Source organism: Myotis lucifugus, unplaced genomic scaffold (assembly GCF_000147115.1).
Source record: "Myotis lucifugus unplaced genomic scaffold, Myoluc2.0 scaffold_423, whole genome shotgun sequence".
Lineage (NCBI taxonomy): Eukaryota > Metazoa > Chordata > Mammalia > Chiroptera > Vespertilionidae > Myotis > Myotis lucifugus.
Genome location: NW_005871471.1, coordinates 717,217 through 734,366, shown reverse-complemented (window position 1 = coordinate 734,366; position 17,150 = coordinate 717,217). Strand labels below are relative to the sequence as shown.

The window sequence follows — 17,150 nt, the reverse complement described above, 5'->3', positions numbered from 1 at the left end:
CACCGGCCCAAATTGCTCCTTCAGCAGATGCGAGTGGGGCCGGTGCCATCAACAAGTGGGAGTGGCCGGGCAGGGGCACGGAGGGTGGGCCGAGACCCGCCCCTGTGCCCACCCCAGCCTCACGGCCCACTGCAGCCTTGTGGCCCACAGTTCCTTTCAAGGTGCACGAATTCATGCACTGGGCCCCTAATAAAATAATATTGAGCTAAAATAAGTATTCAACATCAATACTAAAAGTAAAAGGATATGTAAAAATTTATTTTTTGTCATCACAACCATGTAAAAATCTTCTCAAAGACTTGTAAGGTACATAGAAAATAAAAATATTTTATTTTTTGGCATAATTATGGATATTATTTTTTCTATTTTTGTTTTATTTTTCTTATACTTCTTTTTGCCGTAGATTACTTTAATATATAAGCCTTAGATCTAATTAAACTATTTCATACTAATCACTATTTGTGCCTATACTATACTAGTGAGGTTTTCTATTTTTTACCCCTAATTCCAGACAATAAATTGTAGGTAACAGTTTCCTTAGGATACAGAATATGAAAAAGCAAACAAAAATTAGTTTGGCAGTGGTTAAGTGCAACTAATTTCTAAAACCACAAAATAAGCAAAAACAAAAATAGAAAAATCAATAATTATAAAAAGTTTATAGAACACAAATATGATCTGTATTGATGATATGACCCAAGTTATTTTGAGCTGTCTAGAAAGAAGCACTATGCCACTGAACAAGAACACAACAAATTGCTGTTATACTTTTGAAAGACTTGGCAATATATTTTTATATGTAATATCTTTGTTTTCAGTATACTGGCCTCAGGTACACTAAATGATTTTTAAGATCAATATTCTCTCTCATATACTGGGAATTAGCAAGTTGCAGTGTCTTAAATCATGTGTTGCTATATATCAGCCATTTTCAATAGGTGTGCCACAAGAACTTTTAAAACATGCAATACTTGACCTCTTTTCCCTTAGATTGTCAAATAAAAAAATGACAACAGCAACATAACAATAGTTGTCTGATGTGAATGGATCAAAATTATACCTTTTTTCCAGACTGGCAAAAAATATATTTTTTGGTATGATGCAGAATTTTAGTAATTAGTTTATGTGTGCCATGAGATGAAAAATTGCTGATATATAAAACTATGAAAAGTTACATATAACAGTAAGACCAATTACTGCAGATGATAAATTATTTTAATTGAGTGGAAGAATAAATGCACAAAGGGCAATGTTTTCATTACAATGAAAAACTGGGTATTTAAGAACAGAGAAAATAAGAATGGCAGTAAGTTCTCTTTTACACAAGCAATAGCACCACCTGCTGATAAATAAAAGCAACAATGTCATTTAAAAGATAACATATTCAAATCTTTTCCCTTGAATTCTGTTACATTTAATTTTTTAATAGAATGCAATTCATTAATATATTCTGCATATTTATTTATGACTATGTTAAATTGAAAGATTTTACTTTACATATATGAAGCAAGCCTTTCTTAAAAGTCAAAGTTTAAAAATAAAAGTTATTATGGGATCTAGAGAAAAACTGTGGTATTATGGCTTTTAATTTTTCACCCACAAGTAATTCACTTACACCGTAACTTATTTTACTAACCACTCAATAATGTACATTTAGTTTGTGTCTGATATTCCCTGACAACCTCACCTTTATTTTTTATAGTATTTTATTACCATTTAACATACTACATAGTCATTTTGTTTGTTTTCTTACAGTCTTTCATCTGCAGGAATAAAAACTCAGAGCAGGTAATTATGCTCAGAGAACTAAAGGGCACCAGGAGAACAGGGTCCAAACAAATAGAAACACCTAGGGCAAGTGCCTGGCATATAATAGACTCAAATATTTATGAAGGAATTAGTGAATATGAAAATGAGCAAATGAACATGCAATACATTTTTAAACTTCCTTAAAAGTATAATAACTATGACAAAAGTTTCAAGGATCTTGATAGATTTGCCCAATTATACTTGAGAAAAGATGTACCAATAAATGCTCCCTTCGATGAATTATGAGGAGGTCAATTTTCCCATATTTTGATAAGTGGGAAATGGCATTGTACTATAATGTTTATTTGCACGAAACTCATTGAACAGACTGGACATATTTTGGGGTTCTGGGGATATTTACAATATATTTCCTTTATCCTTTGATCATTTTTTTCAGTTCCAGATTTTTTATTTGGTTCATTTTTACAATTTCTATCCTTTCTCTTTGTTTGGACCCTGTTCTCCTGGTGCTCTTTAGTTCTCTGAGCATATTTAAGATCATTGTGCCCAGTTGATGTGGCTCAGTGGTTGAGGGTCCACCTATGAACCAGGAAGTCACAGTTCCATTCATGGTTAGGGCACATGCCCAGGTTGTGGGCTGGATCCCTAGTAGGGGGTGTGCAGGAGCAACTGATCAATGAATCTCTCCCATCATTAATGTTTCTCTCTCTCCCTCTCCCTTCCTCTCTGAAGCCAATCCTATATAACAAAAGCCTAATATGCTAAGTGTCCGGCTGTCCATTCAACCAATCAAAGCATAATATGTTAATGATATGCTAACGCCCCTCAACTGCTCGCTATGACGTGCACTGACCACCAGGGGGCAGACAGTTGACTGGTCGACCAGCCACTATGATCTGCACTGACCACGAGGGGGCAGATGCTCCAGCCGGTAGGTTAGCTTGCTGCTGAGGTCCGGCCAATCTAGATGGAGCAAGACGGGCCAGACATGCCTGGAGCCCTCCCATAGTCCCTCCTGCGGTCCCGCCCCAGTTGGCCAACCTCCTGCATCCCTCGCCAGCCCCGATCATGCACCAGTGGGGTCTCTTGGCCTGGCCTGTGCCCTCTCCCAACCCAGGACTCCTCAGGGGATGTCAGAGAGCCAGTTTCAGCCCGATCCCACTCAACACAGGAGTTGCCCTCTGGTGGTGAGTGCACTCCCACAGGGGGAGCACCGCTCAGCCAGAAGCCGGGTTCATGGCTGGCAAGCACAGCAACGGTGGTGGGAGCTTCTCCCGTCTCTGCAGCAGCACTAAGGATATCTGATGGACATCCCCCGAGGGCTCCTGGACTGCGAGAGGGCGCAGGCCAGGCTGATGGAGCCCCCCGAGTGCATGAATTTTATGCACTGGGCCTCTAGTAAAAATATATCTTTAAAGACTTTTTAAGTCCAATGCTGGGCCTCTATAGGGATGGTATCTATTTCTTTTTTTGCATGTGAATGGGCCATACTTTCCTCTTTGTATGCCTTGTAATTTTTTGCTGAAAAATTGACATTTTGGATATTATAATGTGGTAACTCTGGAAATCAGATTCTTCCCCCTTCCCAGGTTTGCTGTTGCTACTTTCTGAGGAATGCAGTCATTTGTTTATTTAATGACTCTTCCAAACTACTTTTGCCAAGACTTTTTCTTTCATGTGTGGTCACTGAAGTCTCCATTCTGTTATCTCAGGGGTCAGCTTCTGACCTGATAGAGCCAAAAAGAAAGAAAAAAAATACTCTCCCACTCTTTGCCAATTGGTTCTGAGCTGGGGCACTCTGTCAACCCTTAGCCAGGCCACCTATAGTACTTCCTTTGCCTTCACCTCCTGCTTGTGATACAAAGCTCTGCCCAAAGTTCTGCTAGTGATACAAGCCTAGCATCTTCCAAGTCTTTCCTGGGCCTTTGTCTGGTCCTGGGCATGTGTGTTGCACTCTGGATTCATGTATCTTCCTCTTCAGCCTCCTCCTTCCTAGGCTTTTGGTCTGACTGCTGCTTGCCCCACCCACCGTCCCTTGCCCCAGAAGGTTTGGTAGTAAGTCTTTAGATGCTTTCAATAGATGCCTACTGGGAAGCCACTCCAGCTCTGAGAGATTTCCAAAGGAGGCATAACAAAGATAAGTCTCTGTTTCAGTCTGAGAACCACCAGACATGTCAAAAAGTTCAACCACAATTTTTTGCGAACATAGTTCATAGTCTCTTTAGGCACCAGCAAGCCACACGCTACCATGGCCACTCCCAAGCTGGAAATGAGGAATGGTAGGCAGGTGAGCAAAACATGCCACAATGCTTTCTTACCAAAATTTAGCAGTTTCTTTTTTCATTAAACATTCCCCCTAGTTGTTGTAAGTTTTGAATTAGATTCTAAAGGTCTGAAAAAGTTGAATCTGACATTTTTTGCCAGTTTAATGGTTGGTTGAGTAGAGAGACCAATTGGAACACCCTATTCCACCATTTTCTGTGACATCACTCCCTTTTTTTGCTCATTTTTATTGAAGAACTTTTTAAAGATCTTCATTACATTTATGCAATCGATACCTTTCATTAAGAAAGGGTCACACTACAAAATCATAAAGAAGGAAAAGATATAGTATATAGCAACTATGAGTATACTGTTAGCCATGTAGATATAGCTATATACTATTTTATCTCAGTGAGATCATAAAATAAAATGCTCTTCAAAAATCTGGTCTTTTCACTAAATAACTTATCATGAATATCTTTCCAGGTTTTTAAACATAACCCTCTTCCCCATTTTTAAGAGTTGAGGGTAATCAATTTTAGCTATATAGAATAATAATCTAATTAGTCTCCTACATGGGAAATTTAATTTATTTCTCATTTTCATTATAACCACACTATGATGAAATTATTATGCATACATCTTTGTGTACTTGTACAATGACCATTTAGAGAAAATTCCTAGAAGTGAGATCAAGGAATATGTACATCTAACACTTGTATTATCAAACTACCCCTCAAAAAGATGGAATCAATTCACATTCCCATCAACAGTGTGTAAATGAAAGAGCTCATTTCCTCCTACTTGAGTAAACCCACGGTTTTTAGTAATTGTTAATCTTTTCAATCTATTCGGTAAAATACATCATTACTTATTTATTTTATATGTATACTAGAGGCCCGATGCACGAAATTCGTGCAAGAGTAGGCCTTCCTTCCCCTGGCTGCCAGCACCGGTTTCCCTCTGGCACCCGGGACCTGGGCTTCCCTCACAGCCTCGGCTTTGTCTGGAAGGATGTCCAGTCTAATTAGCATATTACACTTTTATTATTATAGATATTAGTTAACGTGAACATTGTTTCATGTTTATACTGGCCATGTGCATGTGTTTCATGAACTGTCTACCCATGTCATCTGGCAATTTTCCTGGACAATTCCTTGAATAGTGAATCTCAAATAGGTAGCTCTCTCTGTTTCACCTTGAGAATCACTGTAGTACTTAGCATAGCTCTCAAATGTGCAGAACTGATTTTTAAAAACTCATGATTATCCCAGCCGGTGTGACTCAATTGGTTGAGCATCGTCCCATGCACCAAGAGGTTGCTGGTTCGATTCCCAGTTCGGGCAATTGATTTCAGGATTAATTGCAGGCTTGATCCCCAGTAGAGGTCATGTAGGAGGCAGCCATTCGGTGATGTTTCTCTCTCATCAATGTTTCTATCTCTCCCTCTCCCTTCCTTGCTCTCTAAAATCAATAACAAGTTATTTTAAAATGTTTATGGCTTAAAAAAATAAAAATATAAAAACTCATGATCAAGTATTATAAGTAAAATTTTGACATGTAAAGAATGATAATAGCAGAATAGCTGCTACCAGACCAACCTTCTTACAGATAACATTTATACACTCAAGACAAAATACAAAAACAACTACTTGAGGACTGGAGAGCAGTCAAAAGTAGGCAGCCACTCTGGAAAATAGTTTGGCCGTTCCTCAAAACGTTAAACACAAAGTTACTATTTAACCCAGTAATTCTACTCTTAAGTACATATCCAAGAGAAATGAAAACATGTCCATACAAAAACTTATGCACATTCATAGCAGCATTACTCATGACAAAAATTGAAACAACCCACATATCTACCAACTGATAAATACAAAGCATGTCATATTCATATTTATATACCAGTACATAAAAGCCCAGCAACCAGAACAGTCGAACGATCAGAACAACCGAAACAACCAGTGGCTATGACACACACTGCGGCAGCCAACCAGCCTGATCTGGGCCCCGATTGGCACCCCCCCAGCCGGTCCCTCCCCTGACCGGCCCTCAACACCCCAATCAGAGGTGGGGCCGGCTGGCCAACCTCCTGCAGACCCTCCTCCTGCCGGCCCGGCCAGATCACCCATACACAAATTTGTGCACCGGGCCTCTAGTTATGAAATATTATCCTATATAATAAAAGCCTAATATGCTAAGTGTCCAGTCGTCCATTCAACCAATCAAAGTGTAATACACTAATGATATGCTAAGGCTGCTCAACCGCTCACTATGACGTGCACTGACCACCACGGGGCAGACAGTTGACTGGTTGACCAGTCAGTATGACATGCACTGACCACCAGGGGGCAGATGCTCTGATTGGTAGGTTAGCTTGTTGCTGGGGTCCGGCTGATTGGGACTGAGTGAGACAGGCCGGACACACCCTGGAGCCCTCCTTGGCTGGCCAACCTCCCGCGTCGCTCTCCAGCCCCAATCGTGCACAGGTGGGGTCTCTCAGCCTGAGCCCTCTTGCAATCTGGGCTGAGGGACACCCCCTCCAAGTGCATGAATTTCATGCACCGAGCCTCTAGTCTACACTAATAAAAGAGAAACATGGTAATTAACGTACGACCGCTACCCTTCCCATTGGCTAATCAGCATATCCTTATGCAAATTAACTGTCAGCCAAGATGGCGGCTGGCAGCCATGCACTGAAGCGAGCAGGGAGGCTTGCTTTCTCCAGTGACGGCGAACTCCAACGTTCCCCGCCTCACTTGCCGACCTCTCAGCTGCAACTCTAAGCAACTATGTACTATGTTGCAAATAAGAAGCTAAACAAAACCCCAGAAACGGCTTTCATTCAGCCAGGCTTCAGCCAGCCCGACCGCAACATTGTATCGATGTTTTCAGCAGCGAGGCCTCAGAGCTAAAGCTGACCCAGAATAAGAAAAAAAGGAGCGGTTGGGAGCTTCAGTCACCCGCTTCTGGAAAACAGCCCTCAGCCCCTCACCCAGACTGGCCAGGTACCCCAGTGGGGACCCCCACCCTGATCCAGGACACCCTTCAGGGCAAACCAGCCAGCCCCTACCCATGCACCAGGCCTCTATCCTATATAGTAAAAGGGTAATATGCCTCCCAGCACCGGGATCAGCGGAGCAGCGAGGCTCCCGGCACCGGGATCAGCGTGACAGGGGGCAGCGCCCAAACCCCCTGATCAGCCCTGCTCTGTGCCTGATAGGAGGGAGCTCCCCAATCCCCTGATCGCCCTGCGGCTCTGTGTGTGACAGGGGGCGGGGCCACAACCTCTCTATCCGCCCTGCTCTGTTCGTGACAGGGGAAGGCGCCCCAACCCCCTGATCAGCCCTGCTCTGTGCCTGATAGGGGGGAGCGCCCCAATCCCCTGATTGCCCTGCGGCTCTGTGTGTGACAGGGGGGAGCTCCCTAACCCCCTGATCGCCCTGCGGCTCTGTGTGTGACAGGGGGCGGGGCCACAACCTCCCTATCCGCCCTGCTCTGTTCGTGACAGGGGAAGGCACCCCAACCCCCTGATCAGCCCTACTCTGTGCCTGATAGGCGGGAGCTCCCCAATCCCTGATTGCCCTGCAGCTCTGTGTTTGACAGGGTGCAGCGCCCCAACCCCCTGATCGGCCCTGCTCTGTGGGTGATAGAGGGTGGCGCCCCAACCCCCCTCCACGGGCCTTGCTCTGTGTGTGACATGGTAGAGCCATAACCTCCCCATTGGCCCTGCCCTGAGTGTGACAGGGTGCAGCGCCCCAACCCCCTGATCCGCCCTCCTCTGTGTGTGACAGGGGGCGGTGCCCCAACTCCCCTATCGGCCCTACTCTGTGAGTGACAGGGGGGAGCTCATCAACCCCCTGACCGGCCCTGCTCCGTGCATGACAGGGGGGAGCTCCCCAACCCCCTGATCGACCCTGCTCTGTGTGTGACAGGGTATGGAGCCCCAACCCCCCTGATGGGCCCTGCTCTGTGAGTGACAGGGGGCAGCACCCCAACCCCCTGATCGTCCCTGCACTGTGAGTGACAGGGGGCAGCACCCCAACCCCCTGATTGGCCCTGCTCTGTGAGTGACGGGGGCAGTGCACCAACCCCCTGATCGGCCCTGCTCTGTGCGTGACAGGGGGTGGCGCCACAACCTCCCCATCGACCCTGCCTTGAGTGTGACAGGGGGCGGTGCCCCAACCCCCCAATCGGCCCTACCCTGAGCGTGACAGCGGGTGGGATCGCAACCTCCCGATCTGCCCTGCTCTGTGCATGACGGGGCGGCGCCCCAACTCCCCAATCGGCCCTGCTCTGAGCCTGACCAGGGGCTGCACCTAGGGATTGGGCCTGCCCTCTGCCACCCGGGAGCAGGCCTAAGCCAGCAGGTCGCTATCTCCCCGAGGGGTCCCAGACTTCGAGAGGGCACAGGCCGGGCTGGGGGGACCCCCCGTCGCCACCCCCCGAGTGCACAAATATTTGTGCACGGGGCCTCTAGTCTTATATAATAAAAGGCTAATATGCAAATTGACATAACAACTGGTCGCTATGACACACACTGACCACCAGGGGGCAGACGCTCAATGCAGGAGCTGCCCCTGGTGGTCAGTGTGCTCTCACAGGGGGAACGCTGATCAGTCAGAAACCAAGCTCATGGCTGGCGAGTGCAGGGGCAGTGGCAGGAGCCTCTCCCCCCTCTGCGGCAGTCGGACATCCCCCGAGGGCTCCCAGACTGTGAGAGGGCACAGGCCAGGCTGAGGGACACCCCCCCCAAGTGCACGAATTTTGTGCACCAGGCCTCTAGTTTGTCCATAAAAAGAAATGATGTCCTGATATATGCTGCAACATGGTCAAACCTTAAAAATATCACACTAAGTGAAAGAAGCTAGTCACAAAAGGCCACATAATGTTTTAATTCTATGTATATGAAATGGCCAGAATAGGCAAATCAACATAAAAAGAAAGTAGACTAGTAGTTGCCAGGGGCTAGGATGACGTAGGGAGAAATAGGGATTGACAATGAGTGTGTGATTCCTTTTAGAGGGGAAGAAAATGTCCTAAAATAGGGTGTGGTAATCATTACACAATCTTATGAATATACTAAAAAAACAGTAAACTGTACACCTTAAATAAATAAATGCATAGTATGTGAATTACATCGCAATAAATTGACTTTTTTTAAAAAAGCAGGCAGAAACTTGAGGGGGGTCAAAACTAAAATGGACAATGTTAGAGTGTAATACATTGTGAAAATGAGAGTACATATTCTATAGACTCAGAATCATTGATAAAAAAAAAAAAATCAGATGAAAACTACTCTATTAGCCCTAACCGGTTTGGCTCAGTGGATAGAGCATCAGCCTGCGGACTCAAGGGTCCCAGGTTCAATTCCGGTCAAGGGCATGTACCTTGGTTGCAGGCACATCCCCAGTGGGGAATGTGCAGGAGGCAGCTGACCGATGTTTCTCTCTCATCGATGTTTCTAACTCTCTGTCCCTCTCCCTTCCTCTCTGTGAAAAATCAGTAAAATATATATTTTTTAAAAAAGTACTCTATTATCCTGATTTATAACTAAGACAAGACAAGAGACTTACATGAGAGAAACTTAGAAAAATAGATAAACTTTAGATAATCTATGGAAGGTACCATGAAAGGAAGTCAAACATGAGGTGGGCCTTAAAAAATGGGTAGAACTCACTAAAAATAAGACAAAGATGAGAGCATTCCCATTCCATGAAAGAAGGCTGAGAGTGTCAGTGAGAGCAGAGAAGATTCAAGAGTCAGTGTTCGACCTGATTTGAGCACAGATAGAAGTTAGGGAGTTGTGGGAGGGAAGACTAACTGGATTTTATCGCATCAGGTTTAGGAGAACTTGTAACGCCAGGCAGAGGACTTTATTAACAGTCTTATTAAGCCACAGAACAATTAAGTGATTGCCTCATAGTTGGAAATAGTATGGAACAGTCCCACTCAGATAATGCTCCTGCTTCTGCAGCAACTTAGTCTTCCAAGTACAATCAGGAAATGCTGTGGATCCTGGCTTTTTGTTTAAGTTCTAAACAGAACTGGTGTGATGGAAGGCATAGTCTCTTGTGTGGAAAACGCCTCACACATATTCAAACATGGAATTCTTGACAAAAAAACAAAGTCCTTTGGTTTTAAAATGATAATTTTTAAAATTTACTATCAATTTCTTACCAAAAACATGCAACCAAAATTTTTGTACAAAACATATTTGACAATTTAAAAAAGGTTTAAAGCTGAACTCTCCATATTGATTGAGCATAAATGTTAATACTTTAACTACTTTATCATCTTTTACAATCATGCTTAAAATAAGTTATTTCCAGAAAGACAAATAGTAGAGAACATACCTATTCTTCAAACTTAGAGAGTTTGGTCTCATAAATCTGGAATTGATTGAACCAGTATATTAAGAAGACAAATCAGAAAGATTCAATCAAATGCAAGTATTGAAAATGTTTTTTAAATATTGAGAACCAGGTGTGTTGTGCATTACCATATTTATGACAACACATCTGTGATTGCTCACTATAACTTACCCCAGTTTTATCACACAAACGTAAAGTATGAAACGATCCAACAGCAAATAATTCTCCATCTGGAGCCCAGGCAACTGAGGTAATAGGATGCTCATGGGGCTGTGAATTGTATAGAAGGCGGCCATAACTATCCCATACCTACAAAAGCAAATTTTTAAAACTCTTTTATGACAGTCATTACCACATTATTATAAACAAGTTTGTTCTACAGTGAGATATCAAGTAAAGATTTAGAAATCATCACTTTACAATATTAACAATTAAATGTCTTTACTATCACACAAGGGGGGTGGATAAGCTGTATTCCTTGAAACCTAAGTATCTCAAAAAATACATATTATAATAACGTCACAATTTTCAGAAACTACTTAAGTATCTCAAAAAATACATATTATAATAACGTCACAATTTTCAGAAGCTACTTAAGTAATCAAAAAACAATTTACCCATTTTAAGTCCTTTTAAATAATGAAGTTTTGAGGTGATGCATTTTTTTGCTTAAATTCTTTGTTCAACAAGTGTTCTATCAACTTTCTCTCAAAGCATTTATTTTAATTAAGTTTCCTCTTACTATAGTTACATTAAATCTTATTCTTCCCCCAAAATTATTTTGGTCTAAAGCTAGTAAATGTTTAATAAACCAATAAGCTTGATTTTTAAAAACTTAAATTGAGTTGATTTAAATTGAGTCACTAAAACTAGCACAGATAGAAGTTAGGGAGTTAGAAAATTAAAAAAAAAAAAAAAAAAAAAAAAAAGAAGTTAGGGAGTTGTGGGAGGGAAGGCCAATGAGAAAGTCAGCACTTTAAAATACCACTTAAAATAATAACTAACAATATGTTAAATTACTAGAGTTAAATGACATGGCTAAAGTAAAGTACTAAAAGAATATCCATACATGCTGAATACTTATCAACTAAATTTGATTCTTTCAACCAGGTGATAAGTTCAAACATACATACCTTATATTTACAGTCTTCACCAGCAGATAAAATTAAATCATTGACTGAGTTCCAATCTACTTTTAAAATAATGCCATCATGAGCTTTCCACTATGAGAAGAAAAAAAGATATTAATTACAACTTCAAGAGCACTGAACAGTTTTTTTTAATAGGAAAAGACATTTTGCCTCTTGTCCTCTCCCTGAGATTCCCATCTTCCTTCATAGCCACTGTGCATAACCTCATTTGCCTGTTTCATTTCTAATTTACACTAATGAAAGCCCCTAGCACTACGACATCCACTATATAGTTTACATCCTTATAAATTTCCTCAGTTGCATGAACTTCAGATGGAAAATCACTTGCTGTTGAACTATTCCAAGCTTGACATTTGTGTGATAACACTGGAATGAATGTCATGCACTCCAAAACTTGTTAAATCCAAATCTTGCTCTCCTCTGTACAGTTGGCCCCATTACTGCTGCCTTCATTCTTGTTAACTAATTCTTTTCTTTTTTATAAAACTTCTACTACCTGAACACTTTCTTTAGTACTCTCTTCATTCCCTCTGCATATTCTCCTAAGCTTCATTCTCTTTACCTTCATGTCACTGGCATAGTCACTGAACAACTAGGAAAATCTTCTGCTGCATTTACTATATAACAAAAGGATATATTCCACAGATATTTATATGTTCTATATATATATATGGATATATAAGTGACCCAGAAATTGGCAATCCAGAAAGTAAGCATGGATGTCTTCTTGTCCTTAAATACACTAGTAATTCATGTGCCCATTTAGCTATTATCACACATGTAATTAAAAGCTTTCTTTTACCATATTTAAGCAGAATTATATAACTAGAGTGATCAATTAAAGGGCTCTCTCTATAGATCCTTCCAAATCTATTATTTTTAAATATACAGAATAAAATATTGAATTAGTGTCAAATAAGAATAATTTATAGCTTGTTTTATTGAAGATATGTAAAAATATACACTCTCAAAAACAAATGTCCTAAAATAAACTGCAAGGACAAAAATAAAATATCTGGGCATAGATTCATATATATATTTAGATAGATATACACATAGAGATCATTGTTTCATTTTAAACCTACAAAAATTTTGTTGTTCAAAACTTAGGAACAAAATATGATTTAAAGTTCCCTTATACAGTTTACCCATGAGTTTGAACTACATGGGTCCACTTATATGCAGATTTTTTTCAATAAATACTGTAATTGTATTTTCTTTTCCTATGATTTTTTTTAACATTTCTTCTAGCTTATTTTATTGTACGAATAGAGTATATAATACATATAACATAAAATATGTGTTAATTGTTTAGGTTATTGGTAAGGCTTCTGATCAACAGCAGGCTATCAGCAGTTAAGCTTTGGGGCAAAAGTTAATAGTTAAATTTTCAAGAGTGTGAGGGTCGGTGCCCCTAACTGCTGTGTTGTTCAAGGATCAACTGTACTGTTTTAGTATATCAATTTATATATTACATATATTTACTATTATATATAATGCACATTTTTCACTTATTTCTCAATGTTAGTCACTTCTTGAAATTCCTTTGGACAAGCTCCTTGATGCCAGAAACTGTTATTTCACCTTGAATATCTCACAGCTAGCATAGTGTCTGGTACATAGTAGGTATGCACTACATTTTCACTAATTGAATAAATAAAAAATGTCTCCTCACTATAAAACCAGATTTGGGTCTCTAGAAGAGTCCATAGAGCCCATTTCATGGGAAATGAAATATTTACTTTTGAACTGTATTCTACAAGCACCAATTAATTAAGCATTCTTTTTTATGGACAATCCAAATTTGAGTCTATACTTATGCCCAACCTTAGTTTTCCATAAGGAATAGAAAATTTGCACTATACTTTAACTCTTCCTCTCCTCCAGCTGAACTTTGGCATTCGATACTTTTCCTTCTCTCACTACCTCCTGGTTCAAAGGTTCTACCAAACCACTAAATTATAATTGATCAATGGTGACATAAGCATCTTCCTGAGTTTCATTCAAATAAGCCTAATTACAGGTATCTAAACAAGTCACATAATTACAAACTAAAAGGTTCATCTTGCCTGTTTTTGCTATGTAATTTCATAGAAGCTTTTCTGAGTGTAAGTGGTAGGGAAGAACTCTGACTAAAGGCAGTCAGAACTAGTACTCTTTTCCAGCTTCTTCCTTTTGCCCAAATTCTTTTCCTTAGTTGCCTAAGAGCAAGCACTTATATCTTCTATTTCTTTTGTCCCATAGTTCTTAGCAGACTGTTCTGCATGCAATAAAAATGTAAATGTATGCTGACTATATGATATATGTAGCACAATCTATATACAAGTTACTAATATAAAACCTCAAAGTCATTTCTATCTCCCTACTCCCCCAAATCAGTATCTACTCAACTGTTAAATCTGACGCTTCTTCTTAAAACACCTTTATACCTGCTGTAGCAAATCAAACTCCAGCATCAAATCCCTTAACCCAACCTAGTCATTCTACATTTTTTTTCTGACCTCTTTAGCTCTAATTTATTAGGGACTGACTAAAATGTAGAAATAACTTAATAATGCATAATAATATCATAACAACTCCTCTATGCTGAATGCTTATTGCATGTACTCAATATGCTTATTGTATGTACTGCCCAATGCACTTTGTAATTTAACTCATTTAATTCTCAATAATCCTATCAAGTAGGTATGAATATCACAACTAATAAGAGAGCTGAGGCTCAAAGATATTTTATAACTTGCACTTGAATCCAGGTGACTAACTCCAAAGCCTATAGTCTTGTTCACCACATTAAATCGTCATTTCCAACATGTGAAGAAAATGATTCTTCCTTTTAACACTGGAATCAAACACCAAACATAGGCTCAAAGTTTTCCATTAATGTGTCCTATGCTGACCTGTTTTAACTGCCACCGTTGTTTTGCTTCTACATAATGGGTAAAATTATACACACCTGATTTGTTCTAAATTGTTCTACATTATTCCCCCTCCATTCCAAAAATACTAAAAGAATGCTAGAGTCTTAGAGAACCCTCAAGTGTATTGAACAGATGAGGACAAGGAGGAAAATGATAGTAATGATAATAAAAAACACAGTCTAAACAAGCTTTTAAAGTTTTATGATTTCGTCCTGTTTTGTCTCAAATCTATACATTTGAAGCTGACTCTGCTAAAGTCAAAGATAACAATCATGCCAAATCATGTGACAATTTAGTAACGCAAACCATATTTATGATTTACTGGTATGATGTGAGTTGGAATAAGAAGGAAGTGAACCTTGTTGGAAACATAACCAGATATTCCCTGTTCTATAATAAAGGGTGATAAAACTACACACTCAAAGCCTCAGACTGTAGAAAGACCACCCAGAAGAAAGAGACTCCCCTAAGAAAAAGGCCTCTCACTTAGCAGTCTGGCAAATCCTGATAACAATTTACAAATGCCTGAGAAGTACCTGTAAAACTTTAGCATTTGGTTGAAGAGGTTTAATGATCAGCTGCTTGCCTGCTGTGTAAAGAACCTTTTCAGAATCAGGGTCCCATGCTACTGAATACACTGGTGTTCCTGTAAAAAGAAAAACACACCTGATAAACTTTTATTATCATGCCTTATAAAGAGGGAGATTGTTAAGAGGATCAAAAAAGTAATCTGGGGTGTCATTTCCTTTCCTCGTAATTCAAAAGCCCTTTCAAACTGGACTGGGTTAATATTGACCATTGAAAATTTACATTGACAATTGACAGACTATATGTTTAACTACTTTTGATCTTGCTGGGAAAAGATGAAGCTTTTAGGAATTCAAGATATTGTGCTATTGAAATACATAAAATAAATACACTACATTATGTTAAGATATAAAGAGGTGTATAAAGAGGTATCATTTCCCATCAGCAATAACCATCAGTTTAAACTAACTTAATGCATAAATCTCCACACAAAAATATACATAGTATACTCACCTTATAGATAATTCCCATTTTTGATGCTGCTACAGGCAACAGAACTTCCCCTCATCTGCTGCTTAAGAAATAGTCTAATGAATAGAAATCACCCAACTCCAAAATGACCTAGCTCTCCCATCTATGAATTCACAAATGGCAAATTATCTGATTAGGGAAAGTCTTACTATCAATTAAGTGTTGCTTTAGCCTGAAAGCTAGGCTAAACAGGACTCAAATATCCTATAACCAGAACTAAGCTGACTCCACTTCCAGAGGAAAGATACAAGTTTGAGTTACCTATTATACTGTTATGGTCATCATTAACTAGTTTATTAATATTAATAAAGGAAGAGAGAAAAGGGGAGGCCAGACATTATAAGCATGGTCATCTGGGCAGCTTTACCAGGAAGCTACAGCTTCACACTCCCCAGGAAAACCAACAGTCCATTCCCTGCAGATCACTGGGGGAAGGGATGGAACAAAGGGGAAGATGGGCACATGCCCAGCGAAGTCAGGGTGACTTAGGAAAGGTACTTGCCTATCAGTCTAGCCTGGGAAAAGGTCATTGGCTAGGAAGGTGGAGCCACTGCAAGCTCTAGAAATCTTAGGTTAAAATCCCCAGACAAAGAATTCCCTCTCTCGTTTCCTCTTGCTCTCTGGTTCCATGACCTGCACTCGCCCATGCACTCACCTGTTCTCTCTCCATAGCCATGTGCCATAGCAGTTGCATGGCCCATGGCCATGGGGACCCCACACACAATGAACTGAACTGGGAACACAAGCTAAGCCAGCCAGATGCTGGACTGGACTATACTTTAATATGGAACAGAAACTCTGGGCAGTGGCCTTAATCCTGGCCCTGCTGAAGAAAAGACTGGATTTTTTTTAGGCAGGATGAACGGAGATGGGACCTCCGGGGGAAACCCCTTTAATTTTACATCACCACTAAAGCTTTCCACAAAATCCCATCCTCCTGTGGGGGTCTCAGGAAATTCTCTTCCTGCGGCACATCTACTGATTACAATACTATAAACTACACTAAATTTCATACTGCTTTCAATATCCTAGAATAGAATTTAGGGTTGGTATTTTCTAACTCAATTACGTTCTAGATTATCTTCTGGAAGGCTGTACTTTATGTGAGCCTGGTTTTTTAAAAAAAGTAAGTATCATGTCTATTGAAAACATTAAATATCTATACTCCACTCTCTGACCAAGTTATCTATTAATTAGGAAAGTGAATCAGGTTATAAAATTAATCTATGAAATATATAATCAAGCTTTTAAAAGTTGTCTAGGACACCTATGTCAGACTATTGTAGCAACTGACTTGATGAGAATCAATGAATAAATATTTCAAGAATTTACATTCTCATTAAAAATGAAATGTGAATCTGAAGTTTTATGGTCAACCAATATGATTTAATTATTTATTTAAATTGTAATCCAACTGATGCTAATCAACAGGAAGTAATCAGTAATCAACAGGGAGTTAGTAAGATAAAAGTTTGTATTCAAGCGGCACCCTACTTTTTTTGTGCCACTTTCTTCCCAATGAGAATACAACTGTGAGCAAGTCTCAGTGGTATACAAGACTTAGGAAGTCTACACTAGTCCAAAAAAATCCAGAAGCATGCCTTCCACAGTTTAGG

The 17,150-nt window shown here is 40.2% G+C and overlaps 1 protein-coding gene across 1 annotated transcript in view; it reads right to left on the bottom strand.

The window, feature by feature from the left end:
- Positions 1-17,150, bottom strand: part of IFT80 (intraflagellar transport 80) — a 106,077-nt gene that overhangs the window by 45,984 nt on the left and 42,943 nt on the right. Inside the window, exons 6-8 of the mRNA XM_023744001.1 lie at positions 15,012-15,121; positions 11,540-11,629; positions 10,578-10,715 (exon numbers count right to left, since the gene is read on the bottom strand). Coding sequence (XP_023599769.1) covers positions 10,578-10,715; positions 11,540-11,629; positions 15,012-15,121 — 338 coding nt within the window. The remainder of the gene's footprint in view (positions 1-10,577; positions 10,716-11,539; positions 11,630-15,011; positions 15,122-17,150) is intronic.